We start from the raw sequence: 18,710 nt of genomic DNA on the forward strand, positions 1-18,710 counted from the left end.
GCCTAGAACTGGTAAGGTGATCAAATGCCCAGAGACCTTCAACCTTTATCCTTGGTAGAAGCCTCTCATTCACCTCTTTTCCTGCCAGAGCACTCCAATTCAGGGCGAGGGCAGCGGCTGCTTTCTGAATTTGTTTTATTGGGGGTGGGCTGTGCTCACTGATCAGCACTCAGGAAGGTCATTCTGGGCTCTAGTGTTTTCTCTCCCATCTCATTCATTACACATTAACTCAAAAAGGTACAGAGTCAATGACACCTGGCCTCTGGCCCTAACCCTTATTGTCCTAACCTGCATTCCCCTCACCCGTGTCTCTGATTTTATGTCCTTTCATCTGTTCCCCAATACCTCTCTGCCAAGTTGCAGTGACAGGGGATAGGGTTGGGAGATGAAATATACCCATAATGGGACAAAGATACCAAGGGCTAAGGGCTTGATATGTCAGAGCTTTCCAGGGAAAAAAACCCTAGGAATCCTGCTTTCTGAAGAATTCAAATCCAAGGACTACTGGGCCCAGGCCCCAAAGGAATGGATCTTGAATAGGCCTAAAGTATACCCCTTTGGCATCCATTAAGGCCTGCATCCCCTGCCTCTTACCCCATCACCATGAGTCCCCTACGTGCTGTCCTCTCCTCCCCCCATTTCTCTAACTTGTTTACTCCAGGATAGCCCCTGCCCCACTGGACTCCTCCAAAGTACTTGTCACCTGACAGGGGGGTGGGGAAGCATACAGATATATAACCCCTGCCTCCCTAGCCAGGCCAGGCACAGACGGCAAGGACAGCAACGCTGACTAGGTAAAGTAAGGGAGTAAGAGATGTGGGCAGCATCCAAAGATTTAACTGTAGAAAAGGAGGGAACCAGGTTGGCGTGGACATGTAGGTAGGGGTCTCTGGGGAGGGGCTGAAGCCCATTCGCTTCAGTGACCTTCCTTGCCCGCACCTGTTCGCAGGCCACTTTCCCTTCCATTAACACCATGAAGCTGCTTGCAATGGCCGTGCTGCTCCTTACCATCTGTAGCCTTGAAGGTGGGTGTGGTATGAAGAGGGGTCCCAAGGAGGAAAAGGTGCTTGGGTCCTAGCTGCCCATCTGTCTGTTCTCCTATGCCCAGGTCTGGCAACCAGAGAGCTTAAAAGAAAAATCATTCCCTCTCTAAAGCCCAGAAAGCGCATCCAAAGACCTGGAGCTGGATACCTGTTCGGGGAGAGAGCTGAGAGCTGAGGCTGAATACTGGCAGAGATGTGGGACTTATTGTTGGGAACTCAGCTGAGGATGTGTGTGTGTGTGTGTGTGTGCGTGTGTGTGTTTCTGTGTATGTGCAGGGGCTTTGGTTCGGAGACAGGCAGAGGAGCTGAATCTGCAGAGCCTGGTCTCTCAGTACTTCCAGATTGTGACCGACTATAGCAAGGACCTGCTGGAGAAGGCCAAGGGTTCAGAGCTTCAAATCCAGGCCAAGTAAGTCTCAACAAAGGGGGTTCATGGACCAGGGGGCTATGGAGAGAAAGAGGGGAAGCTGGGAGGTCCTACAGAAGACTGAGGTAAGGGGTGGGGGTTAGGGAGGATGAGGTTTAAATTGTAGAGAAAATTCCTTCATCACCCCACAGATCCCATGGACCTCTTGGACAGATAGGGGTAGCAGGAACTGGGCTTTGAATTTCTATCTCTATGGTCTGTTCCTCTGCCCAGCGGAGGGCTTGCCTCTCCTCCTAGGAGATTTGCCATGCCAGGATAGACCAGGCACTAGAGTTTGGGGACTTGGGTCTCACCTCCCACCACCAAGAAGGCCCCTACCAGTCCCTCATCCTGACTTCTAATCCCTCACATATCCAGGGCCTACTTTGAGAAGGCACAGGAGCAGCTGACGCCCCTGGTCAAGAAGGCTGGAACTGATCTGGTTAACTTCTTGAGCAGTGTTATGGACCTCAAAACACAACCTGTTGCCAAGTGCATTGTCTAGACTGTTGTCTTCCATCCCCAGCTGGCCCCTGGAACACCCACTGGCCAGGCCTAGAGCTCCTCTTCCTACCTACTCCTTGTTTTCTACAATAAATATTGAAGGAATCAAGTTGTGAGCCTGGTATGTTTTGGGGACTGGGAAAAGTAGGGGTAGTGGAGGAGGAGTAGGAGGGAGAACAAAGAGAAATCTGCTTCTAACAGGAGAGGGGTTTTGGTGTGAAGGGGTGGAGAAAGGGTTGAAGAGACCAGTGATGGAAATGACAGGGTAAGGGTGCCTGTGACTCTTCTCCAAACCCCAGGAATTTTTCTACAGGCCTGGGAATGGCCCTGCAGGAGAAACTAAAGAGACTTTGCCGTGGACATGGTACCTTGAAAGGCATGAAAGGTTCATGAGCTGAATCCCTAGACTCCTGGAGGTCACGGGAAATGAGAGCACCCTTCAGAATTTCCTCTATCATACCATGAAGAGGAGAAAGCTTCCCAAAAATGAGCTCAAAGTTGTCACCCAAGGCCCCTCCCTTCCCTTCTGAGCCAGGGGAACACTGTGCTTCCCCCCATCCTGCAATAAAAGACTCCTCTCCCTGAAGGTGCTCTAATCCTTCCATTTGAAACCTCTCACCTAGACCCCCTGTCTGGGAACACCCATTCCAAGCCTCTCCCCCACTGTTATCTGGGTGCTATTCATGGAACTGGCCCAAGTTCTGGTAGCCATCTTAGAGCCTGGAGCTAGTAGACGTGGTAGCCAGTTAAAGGCCTAACAGGTCTCCAACTTGATGGACATGTGGGACTTGAGAAATTTTGGTAGCTGTGACACCTGGATTAAATCAAAATGGAATGGAGGTCAGGCTGGACTGATGCAGGAGACTCACAATCCCAAAATGGGAAAATGGGCATTTTCCAATAAAAGTTTACTTCACTTTATATTTAAAATAGTTACTTCTCTACCCCAACTCATTCCTCATATCTCATCTGAAATCACCTTTTCCCCAGACACCAGAGATAGCTCCAATTTCTTCTGTATATATATATATTTTTTTAATTTTTATTTTATATTGGAGTTTTGTTGATTAACAATGTTGTGTTTCAGGTGTACAGCAGAGTGATTCAGTTATACATATATATGTATCTGTTCTATTTCAAATTCTTTGTCCATTTAGGTTATTACAGAGTATTGAACAGAGTTCCCTGTGCTATACAGTAGGTCCTTGTTGGTTATCTATTTTAACTATAGCAGTGTGTACATGTCAATCCCAAACTCCCAATCTATCCCTCCCCCGCTCTTCTGTATACTGATCAACCTCTTCAGTCTGGGCTTTAAGACCCTTACCACTCATGATTACTTTCTTCCCCTTTCTTTCTCAGTATCTTTTTTTTTTTTTCCTCATGTGGCGAAACGTTCAGGGACAGAGATCTGTCCGTCACTTGCAAGATGACATTGGACAGGTTAATTAACTTCAAAGAGCCTGAATTTCCTCACAGTGTTAATGAGCGGATCAAATGGTACGACAGGATGGAAAACACATTGAAAAGTGTAAGTCACCATGCAGTACAAAGTATTGCCCAGCATAGGGGGTTGCTAGGGGTAAGCCTGGAGACTCTGGACCCATTTGGACAGGGCTGCTGGATCAGAGGTAGAACTGACAGCATCAGATGGGATTCAGATACTACCAGGGAATCCTGCCTAGAAATAGGACAGGCACTGAGAAGAGGGATTTCTTCACCACTCACCCATGTGGTTGGAGGAACTGGCCTCCCATCTGGACCTGACTTGCTCCCCTTTGCCTTACCCTCCTCCAACCCAGACCTGGCTCCCTCAGGTCCCTCTTGCCCCAGAATCCACTGAAAACACTGTTCCCATAAAACCTTCCATTGGGAGCATCACACAAGCTTTTGTCACACCATCCCTTCTGCATGTTTGGCTTTTCAGCTATGCTAATGCCCATATGCACGTATATTGCGAGCTGTGCTCACACTGCTCCCTGAAGCCCACTCTGATCTGGACTGGTAACTATTTGGGGTTGGACAGCCAGGCTTCTCCGCAACCCAACCTTGTTTCAGTTGTCAGACACAGAGGGCCAAGCTGGTTGCGGAAGTCACTTCTTGGGTTCAAATGTCTCTGAATGTGCCTAGACTCCCAACACATTACGCCCTGCTCCAGCACCCTGCTAGAGAGCCTGGGGGTCAAGGGTCTCATCCTTCCCCCAGTCACAGTCAGCATTCATCCCTCAATCAAGCAGAACAGCTCTGGTCTATTAGACTATGAGTTATGGAAGGTCAGGAACTAAATTTGCCTTGTGATATCTTCAGTATCCAGCCTAGGCTAGTAGAGGCTGAGTAAATGTATGTTAAATAAATGAATGAATAGAGTCCAGTCTGTGGTAGCTTTATTGATGTTAGTCCCTTCCCTTCCCATCGTTTAGTGGGAGTTGGGGATGGGGAAGAGGAGAAGGGTGGCATAAAGAGGTGAGACTAGAATATAAACATTAATGAAGAGCATCTGAGGCCTTTGACAGGGAGGAGGAATCACTGGTGTCTATTAATGGGGGGCATAGCGTCATTACAGGGATAGGGTCAGCTGGCATTAACGGCGGGGAGGCATATGTGATGCCAGCTACGAGGGCTGGGAGGAGAGTGGAAGAAGGAAGTGACCAAGGGCATCTGTTCTAAAGTTATTGTGGCGGTTTCTCATGCTTCAGGGTCTCATAAGTCTCCTGGTTCCGGGTGCTCAGGCCCTGGAGGTGGAAGTCAGAGGATAGTCAGGAGCTTGAGCCCATCATAGAGCCTCCTACCCACCCCCAGAGGCCCTACCCCTTCCAAAGTTCACTCAAAAGCCCACCCTCTTCTGCTGACTTCTTGGGACTGGGGTTGGGAGGCAGGTTCACTCACCGTGTAAATGCCATCTGATTTCTGCAGAGGTAAAAGGGGCAAGGCATTAGAAACCCACATCTCCTCCAGGGCCCCTCAGCATCTTCTTCCCTACCCAGGGAGCTATGTGGCCAGGGGTGGCTGGCCCCCTTGGGCTAGAGGGCACTCCCATGGGTACTCTGGGGCATGAATGCACATTTTCCCATATGGCTACCAACACACATATACACACAACATACAACTCTCTCATGTACTCCTTGTCACTCTACACTTGACTCTTCCTCGTCACCTGCTGAATATTTTACTTGTGATTTGGCTAGGTGGCAGGGTGGGTAGGATGAGGTAGGAGGGGGACCTCTGAAGCTTATACAGATCAGCACCTGAGTCCCATGCTCCCCAGAGATCTCAGATCCCAAGGCTAAGGCCCCAGAAGGGCTGAGAGACTGAAAAATTGTTGATACCCAGTTGAGGAAGGGTCCATACCTCAAGGCTGGCTGTAGCTGCCTTTCGCACCTGCAGCTGGAGTAGGGGAAAGGCCATTAGTACAGGTGAAGTTAGTGGCCCAACCCCACCTCCAAACGCTGTAGGGGAGCCCCTTTTATTCCCTCTCTTTGGAGCCATGCTGCCACCACCCTCCCACTTCTCCTTCCAGCCCTCACCCCACTCTGCCCAGCCTTACCTTGAGTCGACAGTAGAGCAGGGTGAGGATAATACCATATAGAAACAGGATCGCATCCAGGATATAGCAGAGCTGAGGCTCTCCCAGGCCCGCTGAGGGGACAGAGGGTACCCATGGGGTCAGGGGCAGCAGGAAAGATCTGGTGCTCAGAGGAGAGAAAGAAAGGGCTCTGGGAGGTAGGACGGGGCTTGGAGGGGCACCATCCCAGGGAATAAACTTCATCTTCCTCTCTAGATTCCTATTTCTCTCACCTCTCCCTCTTCTTCCTCACCCGAGGGTAGGGGTAGGACAGGAAGTGTGAACAGTTCTCCTGTGATGGAACTTATAGGTTCTGAGAGATGAGAGCTTCCCCCTCAGCCCCCAACCCTCTCTTTTTAGCACTGTGGGTTCCTCAGGTACCACTGAGCACTCCATAGCCCTCAAGGGACCCATTTGAGTTCACTGAGCCAAGACCAAAACCTCAGCCCAGGGGGGTAAAGTGAGTGGAGGCAGTGACAAATTTCAGCAAAGAAACCACAGGGGTGTCTCTGCTAAGTCCTGTGACCTGTGGCTAAGGGCTGGACAGGAAGAGTGTGAGCTGAGGAAAGGAGGGAAGGCAATCACTCTATTATGAGTCATCTAGCCTCAGCCACATCGCTTTCTGTCCCCCCCCACCCAACTAAGACACTTAAATATGTAAAAACAAGGTGCCTGCTTTCCTTGGCCTTATAGATACCGATGGCTCTGCACATAAGGCTGAGCGAGTGTGTTAGCCCAGGCTCAAGGGAATGACCACAAGCTGTATGGATTCCGGCTCTGGGTACTCTGCCCTGTTACTCACAATGGGCCACTGAGAGAGGAAGTTTGGTGCAAGGAAAAAAATCAAATAAAGTCCAGCCTCTATCTGCTCTGACCCCTATCAGAAGAGCTCATGGGCATGTGACATACGGGTGAAGTACGTTTTATTCTGTGACGCTCTTTCACAGACGGTTATTACATAAATCTCAAACTACCCCGTGAGGGAAACATCATCGCCATTTTGTAGATGACGAAACCAAGGCTCAGAAAAGCTTAAGTAATTCATTTAGGGTCATAGCATTAAGTGCCAGAGCTGGAATTCAAATTCAGGCTTTCTGCTTTCCAAGTTTGTGCCCTCTCTTTTATGCCTCGGTGCCCCTGCTCCCTCATCCCATGGCAGCAGACTGGCCGCTCACTTAGTCCTTCCCTCCATCTTCACAGCTGGGCTGGTGGAACTCCATCCCGGTCCATCTCTTTTAATTTCCCCACTTTCCCTGAAGTTTCACTAACCTCTTCCTCCCCGAACCCCAGCTGTAACTATCCCTCTTCAAAACACAGACAATCCAAACAGAGCGAGGAGAGTTTAGAGAACGCCTGGAGCCTCAGAGATGCAGAGGACTTCCCATTTCTGCCTGCATTTCTCAGCTGACGCTCAGCTCTCTGGAACTGGGCATTGTATGCTGCCCACCCTCACATCAACTGTGCCTTAGTGATGACCCACAGAAGCCGCAATCACGTATTTGACTATCTCTGCCTCACTCCTAAACACAAGGACAGGCCCCTGCCTTCCTAAAGGGGGCTTTATAAATATTATTTAACCAGCTAGAGATCAGCTCCCAATGGATAAGACCAAAGGCACCCCACAGAAAATGCTGATCATGGGAAACGGAATTTTTCCCCAGACCAGCTTTTCATGTCATACATCCACTCCCCTCCTCTGCCAAACTGAAGACTTACGTGTGTATCAGTCCTGAAAAAGTAAGAAGGGGACAAGAAAGGAGGGAACTACAGTTCCTGCGCCCTGACAGAGACTGGACAGGGCCAGCCTCAGGGTCTCTGTGCCCATCCTCCCAGTGCCAGCCTTCCTCTGCCTGTCCCTGCCTCAGCCCTCAGACACACGCCCTTGATTCCCACCCTGGAGCCCAGCTCACTGTCCCTCAGCAAAGCCTCTTACCTGCTTGTTCAACCAAAAGGAGTAAGAGCAAGACCACTGCTGGAAACATCTTGGGCAGGGGCCGAGGGGCCGTGAGCTGGGGATCGGATGCTCCGATGGCACTGTGCAGCTGTGCTCTGCGAGCGGCTCCCTGACCACAGAGCTGTCCCCTTCCTGCCACGCCTTCCTCTGAGCTCTGGCCCCTTCCCCTTCCTGCACTAGAGACCGGGCGGCTCCCAGAAGGGCCAACTAAGGGAACTACGAGATCTGGTCTCCTATGCCTCCGTCCTTCAGTGACCAAGGCCCTGCTACCATGGAAAGAGGCAACACCCATGCTTGGGAAAGGCTATCTAAACCCGCCATCTCACTCTAGCCCTGTTCAGAGACAGAGCTCTGATAACTTGCCCCTCAAAATTCCCTAAGACCCCATGATAGCCCCTTTCTCTCCCACCTGGAACTTTGTACCCAGTCTTGATTTGAGAAGTTTACCAACTAGTGTGGGCAGCAAGGTTTCGGCAGGGAGGAAGTAAGGGAAAAAGAGGAAATGGGCAATGGAGAAGTGGAAAGGACAAGAGTCACAAAAGGGGTGGAGATGAACAGAAAAAACTGCTAAGGACAGAGTCTAACAGAGAAGTAGAGGGTTAACACTCATAAGTTTCCCATCAAAGTGAAAGACAGGGACTTCCCTGGTGGCGCAGTGGTTGAGAATCTGCCTGCCAATGCAGGGGACACGGGTTCGAGCCCTGGTCTGGAGCTCCTGGTCATGCCGCAGAGCAACTGGGCCCATGAGCCACAACTACTGAGCCTGCGTGTCTGGAGCCTGTGCCCCGCAACAAGAGAGGCCGCAATAGTGAGAGGCCCGCGCACCGCGATGAAGAGTGGCCCCCCACACCGCGATGAAGAGTGGCCCCCACTTGCCGCAACTAGAGAAAGCCCTCGCACAGAAACGAAGACCCAACACAGCCAAAAATAAATTAAAAAAAAAAAAAGTGAAAGACAGTAAGATACTGAGAAAGACATACCAGAAGTTTGGGCTTGGGGCCAGAAGGCGGCTAATTTATTACAATTTCTCCTTTTCCAGTACATGCACAGAAAGCCTGACAGCTAAGCATTCATGTACGTGTACACACACACACACACACACACACACACACACACAGAGTCCCATTCCCAACGATGGACAGGCTCTGCAGAAGAAGCAGGTAGGCAGGGAGGTCCAATGCTGTTCCCGTGCTCACCGATCTACTTCTCCAAACACTATATCTTGGGTACCTAGGAGGTCAGGGGGAGGAGAAAAAAAGTGATGTTACCAAGAATCTAGAACTCATTACTGTGCTCAGGAAACTGAGGATTTGAGGATCTGAGTCTATGCCCATCGTCTATGTTGAACAGGAAGTGTTCAGTTTCTGTCCCCAATCAGAGTCTCAAACTCCCTTGCCTAGAACACCTCTACTACACAACAGGCCTTGTACCTATGATGGCAACGACGTCCGCCAACATGTGTCCCTTAGACATCTTGTCCAAACCAGCCTGCAGAGATTAAGACAGCAATAGTGTTAGGCAAGATAAGCAGGGTAGAAGGAGGAGGAGTGAAAGTTCATAAAAATCTCAACCAAGGTCATTAATTACTGGATTCATGTATTAGCGTTAGAATCTTTGGGGTTGGTTCTTACCAGGTGGGCAAAACCAGGAGCCTTGATCTTGCATCGATAAGGGCGGCTGCTGCCATCAGACACCAGGTACACCCCAAACTCTCCCTGTCCAAGGAAGAAGGTTGGCTGCCTCCATTAACAGGAAGAACCCTTTCCTCTGCCAACAAAAACCTCTCTATTCACCCTCACGTCCTCTCTCTCACTGATGAACAAGCATTTAACTGAACATCCATCTCCAGTCACCCACTCCACATACTGTCCTTTCCTTCCCCTTCTTGCCTCACCTTAGGAGCCTCGATGGCAGTGTATGTGGCCCCTGGAGGAACTTGGTAGCCCTCAGTATACAACTTAAAGTGATGAATCAGTGACTCCATAGAAGTCTGGAGAGAGGAAAAACGGAGCATCAACAAGCCAGATCCAAACTGTATGGCAGGTGTACCCACACACAGAAAATAATCTCTACCCCCAGGGAGTCTAAAATCCCACATGTAAGTCAATGAGCAGAGAAGTTACAGAAAAAGAGAGGAGGCTACGGGAGGTTAAGAATCTTATACAGTGAATTATTTGAAAAAGGAAAACTGAAAAGTAGGATTTAATCCAAAGGTACTCCTCCCCAGCCGCTGCCCCCTTTCCCCCTTTTCCCTCCCCCTATAGTTAACCTTCATCTCTGCTCGTTTTGGTGGAGACACTTTGGCATCATCAACCTTGATCTCCCCGGGAGGCATCTTGTTCAGACACTGTAAGATGATTCGAAGGGACTGGCGCATCTCCTCCACCCGACACAGGTACCTGAAGTAGATGAGACAGACTCGGAGCAAGAGAAGAGCAGCCAGAGGATCAGATGTGAGGCTGGGAAGATGCCCTTGGCCAAACTGAAGAGTGCTAGGTAACTTTCCTCATTCTTTTCTCCTAGTACAGCATCTCTGCTTGGCCTGGCCACCCATATAAAACCTACAGTCTTCTGATTAGAGTACTGGGCCCTCTCCTAGTTTTCTCAGACCAAATCCTCTCCTAGTTTTCTCAGACCATGTCCTGTAGTATTTCCCTCTTTAATTACCCTCTTAAACATTTTTTGGAGTATAGAACAGGTGAGAGTCAAAGTGACTCAAAAAGAAAACGGTAGCAAATTTTTCTTGGCGTCAGTAAAGAGGAATGGAATTTGAAGCTGAGAATCTAGTGGAAAGAGCACTGGATCAGGAGGATTCTTGTCTCAAGCACTACTAACAGAATAATATCCCAGGCTAATCTCTAACTTTTCTGCTTCAGCTTTCTCAGCTATAAGATGCAGCCAAAACTAGTTCCATCTAAGACATAAGAAGAATGTAAGGGTAAAATAAAATGTCTCATAGGTGCAAGTGCTTTGAAAAGCAACCTAGTTTAACATACACAAGAGCTCCAATAGATACTGGAAAGTATGAGAAAGAAGAAAGTAGTCAAGAGAAAAGTTAGATAGGGGAAACTAGCTGGACAATGCGCTAAGAAGGGATCTGGGCCTCACCTATCATAGCAGTCCCCTCGAGAGCCAATAGGAACATCAAACTCCACCTGGTCATAAACATCATAGGGCTGGGTCTTCCGCAGGTCCCACTGGATGCCCGAGCCCCGGAGCATTACCCCGCTGTAGAGAGTATAACGGGACCAAGGGTCACTTTCCACAAACCAAGAAAAGAGTCATGCTCTCTTCCTCAGTCTCCCCTCTCCCTCCCGCACGCTCTGGGCATGGGATACAAAGACAGCATGGCAAGGAAGGCGCCACACCTGAAGCCAAGAGATTAAGCTGGAACCCACCCACCCCTAAGGAGAGAAGTCTTATTCCTCACACCTAAAACCATAGTTAAGGGCGTCTTCTGCTGTTACAACCCCAATGTCGACTGTCCGATTTTGCCAGATCCTATTGTTGGTCAGCATCTGTTGAGCAAGAGAGCTGGTGTGTGAACACTCTTCATGACACTCTTCAAATACCTCTGTTATTTCTTTACAACTAGGGATTAAAATCCCACAGATCCTCTTGGGGCAAAAGAGGGATTTTTCCCACTGACTCCTATCTTACCTCCTCCAACTCATCAATGCGAAGAGAGAAGTTCTTAGAAAACTCATAAATGTCATCCATAAGCCCAAGGGGTAGGTCCTAGAAGACAAATGGAGAATCGATAGTGAGTGCAGTCTCCACTAAGGAAAGCCAGCTCTGCCTCAGGGATACAGGGTTAGCGCTTCCATCAGCCAGGGCTGCCCTCCAGTGGCCACAGAGGATACAAGCAAGGACTGGACATTAAGAGAGGCAGGGGATCCTGCTCACCTGGTGCACACCTCCTGGCCGGACATAAGCAGCATGCATCCGAGCCCCAGACACTCGCTCGTAGAACTCAAACATCTTGATAGGACACACTGGGAATTAGTGACAAAGTCCTGGGCCCCTAAGTCAAACACCATGATGGCCTACTCCCCCACCCCCAGCCTGCTGGTGCCCAATCAACCCCTCATGACATGGTTAGCTCCTCAAGAATATAACCCAGGTTAAATATACCTTCTCCCCCTAAACGTTCTCTCTCCTTTTACTCTCGTCTCCTTCATACCTTCTCTACCTCTGGCACCTCCTTCCCTTGTCCTATTCTTTCCTCCTTCTCATACCTTCTCCCTTTCTTCAAACATCCAGAAGAAAGGGGTCATGGCCCCAATGTCCAGGGCATGTGTGGTCACAGCCATGATGTGGTTCAAAAGCCGAGTGATTTCTCCAAACAGCACTGTAGAGAGGTGAAGACAAGAAGAGAAGGATATAGGAGCCAAGGATCCAGGCTGACAGAGCAGTTCTGGGCAGAGCCTGGAGTCTGCATACTAAGCTCCGGTTCGGCGCTCCTAAGCTGGGGGGCAGAGGCACTATGCTGTACTCTCAGTGGGCCACAGGAAGAAGGGGATGGGGCGTACCTCGGATCCACTGTGCCCGAGGAGGAGGCTGGATGTTGAGCAACTTCTCCACAGCCAGTGAATAGGCCTGTTCGTTACACATCATGGACACATAGTCTAGCCGGTCAAAGTATGGAAGGGCCTGGGAAGAGGGAGGAATCGGGATCACATCTAACAGGCCAAGGAACCCTCAGTCTGGCTGCTAGAAGCACTGCTTTCAGTGGGCATCAGAGGTCAGTGCTACATAAACCTTCCCAACCTCAGGAGCCTCAGGAAGGCAGGATGAAACACACTGAAGGGGTGAAGGTGGGGGGACCCCAATTTGTCGTGTTTGCCAATTTCCATGGTGAAAATACTCCTACGAGTCCCACTTTAAACTACCAACATTATGTAACTGACCACAGACAGCACTGGGCCGAGTAGCACACCATTACACAGTATTTCCACTATACAGATACAATGGAAGTAAATACCTAAAGAGCACAGCGTAGAAAAATGTAGTAAAATAATGAAGGCATGGATTTTGATACTTCTTACCTTGATTTTTAATATATTAAATCGCAAGCTAGTATAATGTGATTTTTAATAACAGCTGTGTTTAACAACTGGCTCACAAAATTTCTGAAAATTTAACAGTCTGTTCTTGTGAGCCAGTATGAGTTAGCTCCAGCACACCACTGCCAACCAAGTCTTCTGGGCCAAGTGACGCCTCTGTCAAAGAAGAACGCCTCTCTGAGATACTGCAGGAGAAAGGTAATCTCAGGAGGAAATTAAGAACACCAAGAAGAATGGGATTTGTTTCTGGAGGAAGAGTCAGGTAGAAATGGTTCTTCCCCAGAATACCAAGAAAGCTAAGTCCCAGCTGTACGCTGAACCAGCTTCAGCTTCCAGGAAGGAGGCGGAGCTAAGACGCCTTGCCTTGGAACAGCCAGTTCTTGCCCTGATGTCACTGTGACGTGGGATAAAGCTACAGGGGTTAACTCCATGGACTCTGGGACCAGAAACCATCATTGCCTGGACTCTTTGGGGGAATCACATTCTAGTCAGCTGGTTCTAAATCCTAACCCCATCGTCCTCTGTTATCAAGAGCTTTCTTCATGACAGTGAGAAAAAAACTTCAGATTCCTATGCCAGATCCAATTTCTTCAAATCTGACCCTCATTATTTGGGTCACAGAGTTCTCCTAAAAACAGCAAACTCTGTTACAAACTCCCTCCCGGTCACTCTGACTCACTGAGTATTTCGAAAACAAACTTAGAATGCTGGAAGATACAAGAATCAGCTGTTAAACCTGGGGAGCTGACGTCTCTCTCCTCTTTCCCTGACCCCAAGGACGCCAGCTTTGACGTACTAGTATGACATTAGAGCAGGGAAACTGAGGCACTAGAGTAAGGATAAAGGGGTCAGCCAAAAGTCAGCCCGAGAAGAGCTAGGAGTGTAGCTCCAGGTCCAAAGTATTTCTGTTTGATAAACCAAGTCCACATGATCCAAGTCAAGCATCCCCTGCCACACCCCTCCATCCTCCCAACCAAAACTATCCTAATAACCTCAACGGGCTACTCCTCTCAACACCCTCCTCCCCTGGGGTTTTGGGGCAGCGAACTGGCAAAGACCCAGGTTAAAGCATCCCCAGGTCCTGTCAACAGGTCCCCGTTCACCCCCCACACCTGCAGATAGGTCTTGTATTCAATGAGCTTCTCGGTGCCTCGGTGCAGCAGCCCGATGTGAGGGTCGCACTTGCGCACCATCTCCCCACTCAATTCCATCACTAGCCGCAGGACTCCATGGGCTGCTGGGTGCTGGGGCCCAAAGTTCAGGGTCAGGTTCGACACCAACGTGTCCTTTGGAGGGTCCACATCTGAGAAGTGGGAAATAGTTGAGCCAAATGGTAATTCCTTTGAGAACCCCCAAAAGACAGCAAGGAGTTAGCATCTCCCTGGAGACTTTCCATCTCACCATTCCATACCCTGCTGATTTCCTAACCTTTATCATAACCAGGAAGAAGACCATTAGATGGGAAAAAGAGAAGGGAGATCTAAACTTTCTGACAAGAGGGACCATGAGCCTCACTCTTTCCGTGTCTCTCAGGATACCTTTAAAAAATAATAATAATGATAGATAACACTTATACAGTCCTTATTATGTGCCAGGCACTACTCTAAGCACTTTACTTATTTTAATTAATTTAATTATTTCAACAACCATATAAGTAGTTGATACTATCATTATCCTCATCTCATTGGAGAAATTGAGGCCAGAAAGACTAAATGAATTGTCGGAGTTAGTAAGTGGCAGAGTCAGGATTTAACTCAGCCTGGTCAGCTCCAGACTCCACACTCTTAACCACGAAGATACACTGCTCTCCAGATGTATCTGCTGAATGGCCAACTAATTGGGAAATGTATACTTAATTCTTACTACTACTAATTGACAGTTTTTACCCTCAAGAGGCTTACAATTTAATTTGGGAAATAAGTATATGTGAGAAACTAGTAACACAAGTCAAATTTACAAGTTGCCAAGTAAGTTGCTTAGCCGTTAAGTATTTAAAGAAAGGAAAGAACACTGTGAAGATCTCATGGAGGCAAGATATGACTTGGTTCTTAAACACAGGGAATGATTCAGATAGGTAGAGAGAAGAGGCATCCCATGCTATGGAATGAACACATGTCAAATCTTAGAAACAAGAAAGTAAATATCTATGGAACTCTTGTCTGCCAAGAGACAGAAGATTAAGTGTTGGCAGGCAGTAGGGGGGAGGGGGTAGTGGTTCAATTATCAGTATTATTTATTTATTTATTTATTTTAAATTAATTTATTTAATTTATTTATTTTTGGCTGCGTCTTCACTGGTACACACGGGCTTTCTCTAGTTGTGGCGAGCAGGGGCTACACTTTGTTGCGGTGCGTGGGCTTCTCACTAGAGTGGTTTCTCTTGTTGCGGAGCACGGACTCTAGGCGCACGGGCTTCAGCAGTTGTGGCTCACAGGCTCAGTAGTTGTGGCGCACGGGCTTAGTTGCTCCACGGCATGTGGGATCTTCCCGGATCAGGGCTTGAACCCGTGTCCCCTGCACTGGCAGGCAGATTCTTAACCACTGCACCACCAGGGAAACCCCAATTATCAGTATTATTAATAACACTTAGGGAGGACTTAGCATGAGCCAATCACTATATTATGTGGTTTATGTTACCTGTATCTCATTTAATCCTTACAATAACGCTATGAAGTAGGTACTTTATTCACTGGTAAATGGAGAGTTGAGATCTGAAACCAGAGTCCACCTATGCAACCAAAATTCTTCACCATGGGCTTTGGAGTCAGACAGACCCACGTACAAATCCACCTGTGTCCTCAACCACTTTTTAATCTCTCTACACCATTATTTCCTCAAAATTGGGATACTATTAGTATCACTCTCATAGGGTTGTTGTAACAACTAAGTGAAATAATGCATACAAAAACACTCAGCACACGGTAAGCACTCAGCTATTGTTACTGTTAAATTTTTGAAAGGTAACTAGAAGTTCCTTTAAAGGTTTTCGAGCAAAAGAATGAATGACATGCTAAAATGATGTTTGGGGAAGATAAAGCCACAGACACTGTATAGGATAGCTGGAGGGAGACTATATCAGTGGCAAGAACCCATCAAAGAAACTTCCGAAATAATCAAGATCTAATACAAAATAAATCGAAACAACAAAGGGAGAAATGACCAGATGTGAAACATTGTTAAAGAATCTGCATGTTATTGGACATAGACATGGAGGGCAAGAGAGAAAAAAGAGCCAAAGGTGACTAAAAAGTTTCAATCCTGAGGGATTAGGAGAATGAGGGAGTCACTGATCAAAATTAAAAATCACAAGGAAGGGCTTCCCTGGTGGCGCAGTGGTTGAGAATCTGCCTGCCAATGCAGGGGACACGGGTTCGAGCCCTGATCTGGGAAGATCCCACATGCCGCGGAGCAACTAGGCCCGTGAGCCACAACTACTGAGCCTGCGCGTCTGGAGCCTGTACTCCGCAACAAGAGAGGCCGCGATAGTGAGAGGCCCGCGCACCGCGATGAAGAGTGGCCCCCACTTGCCGCAACTAGAGAAAGCCCTCGCACAGAAACGAAGACCCAACACAGCCAAAAATAAATAAATTAATTAATTAATTAATTAATTATAAAAAAAAAAAATCACAAGGAAGAGCTAGTTTTGATGGGGGTAAAAATGTTTCGTATTCAGAAAGGTTTCATTTGGGTGCCAGTGGGAAAAACCACCTTGTCAAGAGGGAGATGGAAATATACTGAACCTCTGGAAAAAGCTGAAGCTAAAGATATAAATTTGGTAGGGATCTTCGAGGGTTGGCTGGGACCTTCTCTTTCTTTTCTCTTGGAATATTCTACTTGACAAATACCTCCTATTATCACTATTGTCACGTTTGTCGAGTTGCAAGGTTAAAGATGCAAAAAGAGTTGGTGGCTAAAATTTGCCTCACACGGAAAGGTCAAGAGCACCTAGAAATCAGCTTGGGGCATGGAGGGGTGTGGGTTGGGACAGTGGCACTGGGCACTCACCATTCCAAGGTGGAGGCTTCCAGTGGGCTGTTTCCTTGGTGGGGTACATGACAGCACCCCCAAACTGCTCTGCCCATTCCACATCTGGCTGCCATTGCCGAGCACCTCTGGGGAGGTAATGACACATCCTAGACAAAGGGCCTGAACAGTGCTTGGTTCCTCTGTTCCCATTCACTTTCAGGTGGGCCCAGGGAAGGGTGTCTTGGATTCTTCAATGCCAAGTCACTGACACAGAGTTGTGTCGCTCTGGCAGAACAAACTGGAATTCTAGAGGTTCCATCCTTACTAACAACTTATTCCTGAAATCACTTCACCTATCACCCGTACGCATGCAAAGCTGGGGATCCCAGCTCCTTTAAATTCTGGTCATATTCATATTCCCATCCTGGTGAATGTGAACTCAAGAAAGGTGTTTATTCAAGGTCAACCCAAGAGTAAAAAAAGAAAGGGGGGTGGGGCATGCTGGCTCCTTGGCTCTGCTCAAGTATGGCCAGAACAATGCACTGGGGCCAACCCGGGGATTCTTGGTTTATGTTCCTCCTTTAAGTCTATCGGGGTTGCTCTCCTCTTCTTCCACAGCGTCTAAGGAGACTTTTCACCAGTCGCGCCCCACCCGTGAAGGGGTTTGGGAAAAGCAGCAGGACATAAAGGGAGGGTGACATTATCACTAACACTGAGGCGCAGAGTCTCCCTCCAACTGATTTCACCTCCGGCAGATCGAGCTCAAACCCTCTTTCCTCCCTCGGCCAAGGCAGGCACCACTGGATCCTGGAACTCGATAGAGCAGGCCTGGGCGAGGGGTCACGGGCCTGGGTCATTCTTTCATAGGGGGTCACAGGGCCCGTGGAGTCCCCGGACTCGAGAAACCCTAGCCCTGGGGACAGCGCATCGAGGGCTGCCCTTCGTCTCACCTGGTGGGCTGAATCGGCAGTCGGGCCCCAGCCCCGGGCCGCAGCACCAGGGCCGCGACGCCCCGGAGGCCGCATAGAGCCCTGAGCGTCGCCATCTTGCCCCGCCACAGACTGCGGGAAGGAGAACCGGGCGGAAGTGCCTCTTGCGCGCCTCCTTGTGGGCTTCTCGCCTATTGGCACCACGCAGCCGCCCTCTTGGAAGCTGGCGGGGTCGCCGAGCGCGAACCTGACAACATCCGGGTTCTGCACCCGGCCTTCACTTTCGCTTAAATACCGGAGGCTGGGGGCCTTGCTTCCCACCGCTCCTGGTGGGCTCTTCTAAGGCTGAGCAAGAGAAACTTGCAGTTCCTGCTGCGGGCAGCGGCGCCCCTCGCGCATCATCGCCGAGCTGCCTGCGCGCCTTAGAAAGTGCCCTGCCGCCCGGAGCCAGGCGGACACTCACATGGGGGCCCTTCCCCACTCCTCGCCTGAGCTGCACCGCTGCTGTAGCCCTGCTCTCTGGTTGTGTCTGAGCCCTGCCCTTCTGGGGTAGCCCCGGGCTTTGCTACCCCAGAATCCAAAATTACCTCTTTATCCCCGAATCCAAAAGATTCGGAGCCGGGAGAGCTAGCTAATTTCCAGACGGCCTAAATGGGTTAGGGAGAAGGGACCCAAGTGGGGCTGGGCGGGTCTGAGAGCTCCTGCCAAAGTAAAATGAAAAAAGAGTAGGATGCGAAGGCCACCAGCATTGGAACGGGCTGCTGGGGTGTGTAGGAGCCACCTCATGAGGAGAGGAGGTCTCCTATGGGTGACCCTGATATCTGCCAGGCTTCCAGAACCCACAGAATTACAGACCCAAGAAGTGCCCTTAGCGATGCCTCGCACCCCACTTCCATCCTGGGTCAGTCTCTTTTACCTCATATCTTTCTTTTTTTTTTTTTTTAAATAAATTTATTTATTTATTTTTAACTGCATTGGGTCTTCATTGCTGCACGCGGGCTTTCTCTAGTTTCAGCGAGCGGGGGCTTCTCACTGTGATGACTTCTGTTGTTGCGGAGCACAGGCTCTAGGCGTAGCTTCAGTAGTTGTGGCACGCGGGCTCAGTAGCTGTGGCTCGCAGGCTCTAGAGCTCAGGCTCAGTAGTTGTGGCACGCGGGCTCAGTAGCTGTGGCTCGCAGGCTCTAGAGCTCAGGCTCAGTAGTTGTGGTGCATGGGCTTAGTTGCTCCGCGGCATGTGGGATCTTCCCAGACCAGGGCTCGAACCCATGTCCCCTGCACTG

At 49.2% G+C, this 18,710-nt stretch overlaps 3 protein-coding genes across 6 annotated transcripts; 1 reads left to right on the plus strand and 2 right to left on the minus strand.

Moving 5' to 3' along the window:
- Nucleotides 1-710: 710 nt before the first annotated feature.
- Nucleotides 711-2,062, plus strand: APOA2 (apolipoprotein A2). The gene is made up of 4 exons (XM_082407717.1): nucleotides 711-794; nucleotides 950-1,025; nucleotides 1,320-1,452; nucleotides 1,828-2,062. Exons 2-4 carry the CDS (start codon nucleotides 974-976, stop codon nucleotides 1,952-1,954), a joined length of 312 nt encoding a protein of 103 aa, XP_082263843.1. The 5' UTR covers nucleotides 711-794; nucleotides 950-973; the 3' UTR covers nucleotides 1,955-2,062.
- A 2,258-nt stretch (nucleotides 2,063-4,320) lies between these two features.
- On the minus strand, nucleotides 4,321-8,376 carry FCER1G (Fc epsilon receptor Ig). Of its 2 annotated transcripts, XM_082407497.1 has the most exons (5): nucleotides 7,449-8,376; nucleotides 5,498-5,589; nucleotides 5,302-5,337; nucleotides 4,840-4,860; nucleotides 4,321-4,685 (listed from the first exon to the last, which is right to left on the minus strand). In XM_082407497.1, the coding sequence occupies exons 1-5, from the start codon at nucleotides 7,759-7,761 to the stop codon at nucleotides 4,623-4,625; spliced, it is 525 nt and encodes a 174-aa protein (XP_082263623.1). In that variant the 5' UTR covers nucleotides 7,762-8,376; the 3' UTR covers nucleotides 4,321-4,622. The 2 variants fall into 2 exon arrangements, with proteins under 2 accessions (XP_082263623.1, XP_082263624.1); XM_082407498.1 differs by lacking the exon at nucleotides 5,302-5,337.
- Nucleotides 8,377-8,455: 79 nt separating this feature from the next.
- NDUFS2 (NADH:ubiquinone oxidoreductase core subunit S2) lies at nucleotides 8,456-17,591 on the minus strand. Of its 3 annotated transcripts, none has more exons than XM_082406059.1 (14): nucleotides 17,452-17,591; nucleotides 16,541-16,647; nucleotides 13,648-13,838; nucleotides 12,002-12,122; nucleotides 11,708-11,820; nucleotides 11,376-11,450; nucleotides 11,130-11,207; nucleotides 10,902-10,987; nucleotides 10,578-10,697; nucleotides 9,739-9,868; nucleotides 9,364-9,459; nucleotides 9,101-9,184; nucleotides 8,900-8,957; nucleotides 8,456-8,699 (listed from the first exon to the last, which is right to left on the minus strand). In XM_082406059.1, exons 1-14 carry the CDS (start codon nucleotides 17,544-17,546, stop codon nucleotides 8,662-8,664), a joined length of 1,392 nt encoding a protein of 463 aa, XP_082262185.1. In that variant the 5' UTR covers nucleotides 17,547-17,591; the 3' UTR covers nucleotides 8,456-8,661. The 3 variants fall into 3 exon arrangements, with proteins under 3 accessions (XP_082262185.1, XP_082262184.1, XP_082262186.1); XM_082406058.1 differs by having other exon boundaries at nucleotides 16,541-16,668; nucleotides 17,452-17,574; XM_082406060.1 differs by lacking the exon at nucleotides 8,900-8,957 and having other exon boundaries at nucleotides 16,541-16,668; nucleotides 17,452-17,574.
- Nucleotides 17,592-18,710: the final 1,119 nt, after the last annotated feature.

This window comes from Balaenoptera borealis (assembly GCF_965194805.1).
Source record: "Balaenoptera borealis genome assembly, chromosome: 1".
NCBI classification, from domain to species: domain Eukaryota; kingdom Metazoa; phylum Chordata; class Mammalia; order Artiodactyla; family Balaenopteridae; genus Balaenoptera; species Balaenoptera borealis.

Coding starts and splice junctions, on each gene's coding strand:
- FCER1G (XM_082407497.1), bottom strand. CDS start 7,761: ATGGGTGTTGCCTCTTTCCATGGTAGCAGGGCCTTGGTCACTGAAGGA. Junction 5,590..7,448: donor CCTTTTGGTTGAACAAGCAG/GTAAGAGGCTTT, acceptor CTGTCCCCTCAG/CGGGCCTGGGAGAGCCTCAG. Junction 4,686..4,839: donor AATCAGATGGCATTTACACG/GTGAGTGAACCT, acceptor TTCCACCTCCAG/GGCCTGAGCACCCGGAACCA.
- APOA2 (XM_082407717.1), top strand. CDS start 974: ATGAAGCTGCTTGCAATGGCCGTGCTGCTCCTTACCATCTGTAGCCTT. Junction 1,026..1,319: donor TACCATCTGTAGCCTTGAAG/GTGGGTGTGGTA, acceptor GTGTATGTGCAG/GGGCTTTGGTTCGGAGACAG. Junction 1,453..1,827: donor GAGCTTCAAATCCAGGCCAA/GTAAGTCTCAAC, acceptor TCACATATCCAG/GGCCTACTTTGAGAAGGCAC.
- NDUFS2 (XM_082406058.1), bottom strand. CDS start 17,546: ATGGCGACGCTCAGGGCTCTATGCGGCCTCCGGGGCGTCGCGGCCCTG. Junction 11,208..11,375: donor GGCCAGGAGGTGTGCACCAG/GTGAGCAGGATC, acceptor TTTGTCTTCTAG/GACCTACCCCTTGGGCTTAT. Junction 9,869..10,577: donor CGAGGGGACTGCTATGATAG/GTGAGGCCCAGA, acceptor CATCTACTTCAG/GTACCTGTGTCGGGTGGAGG.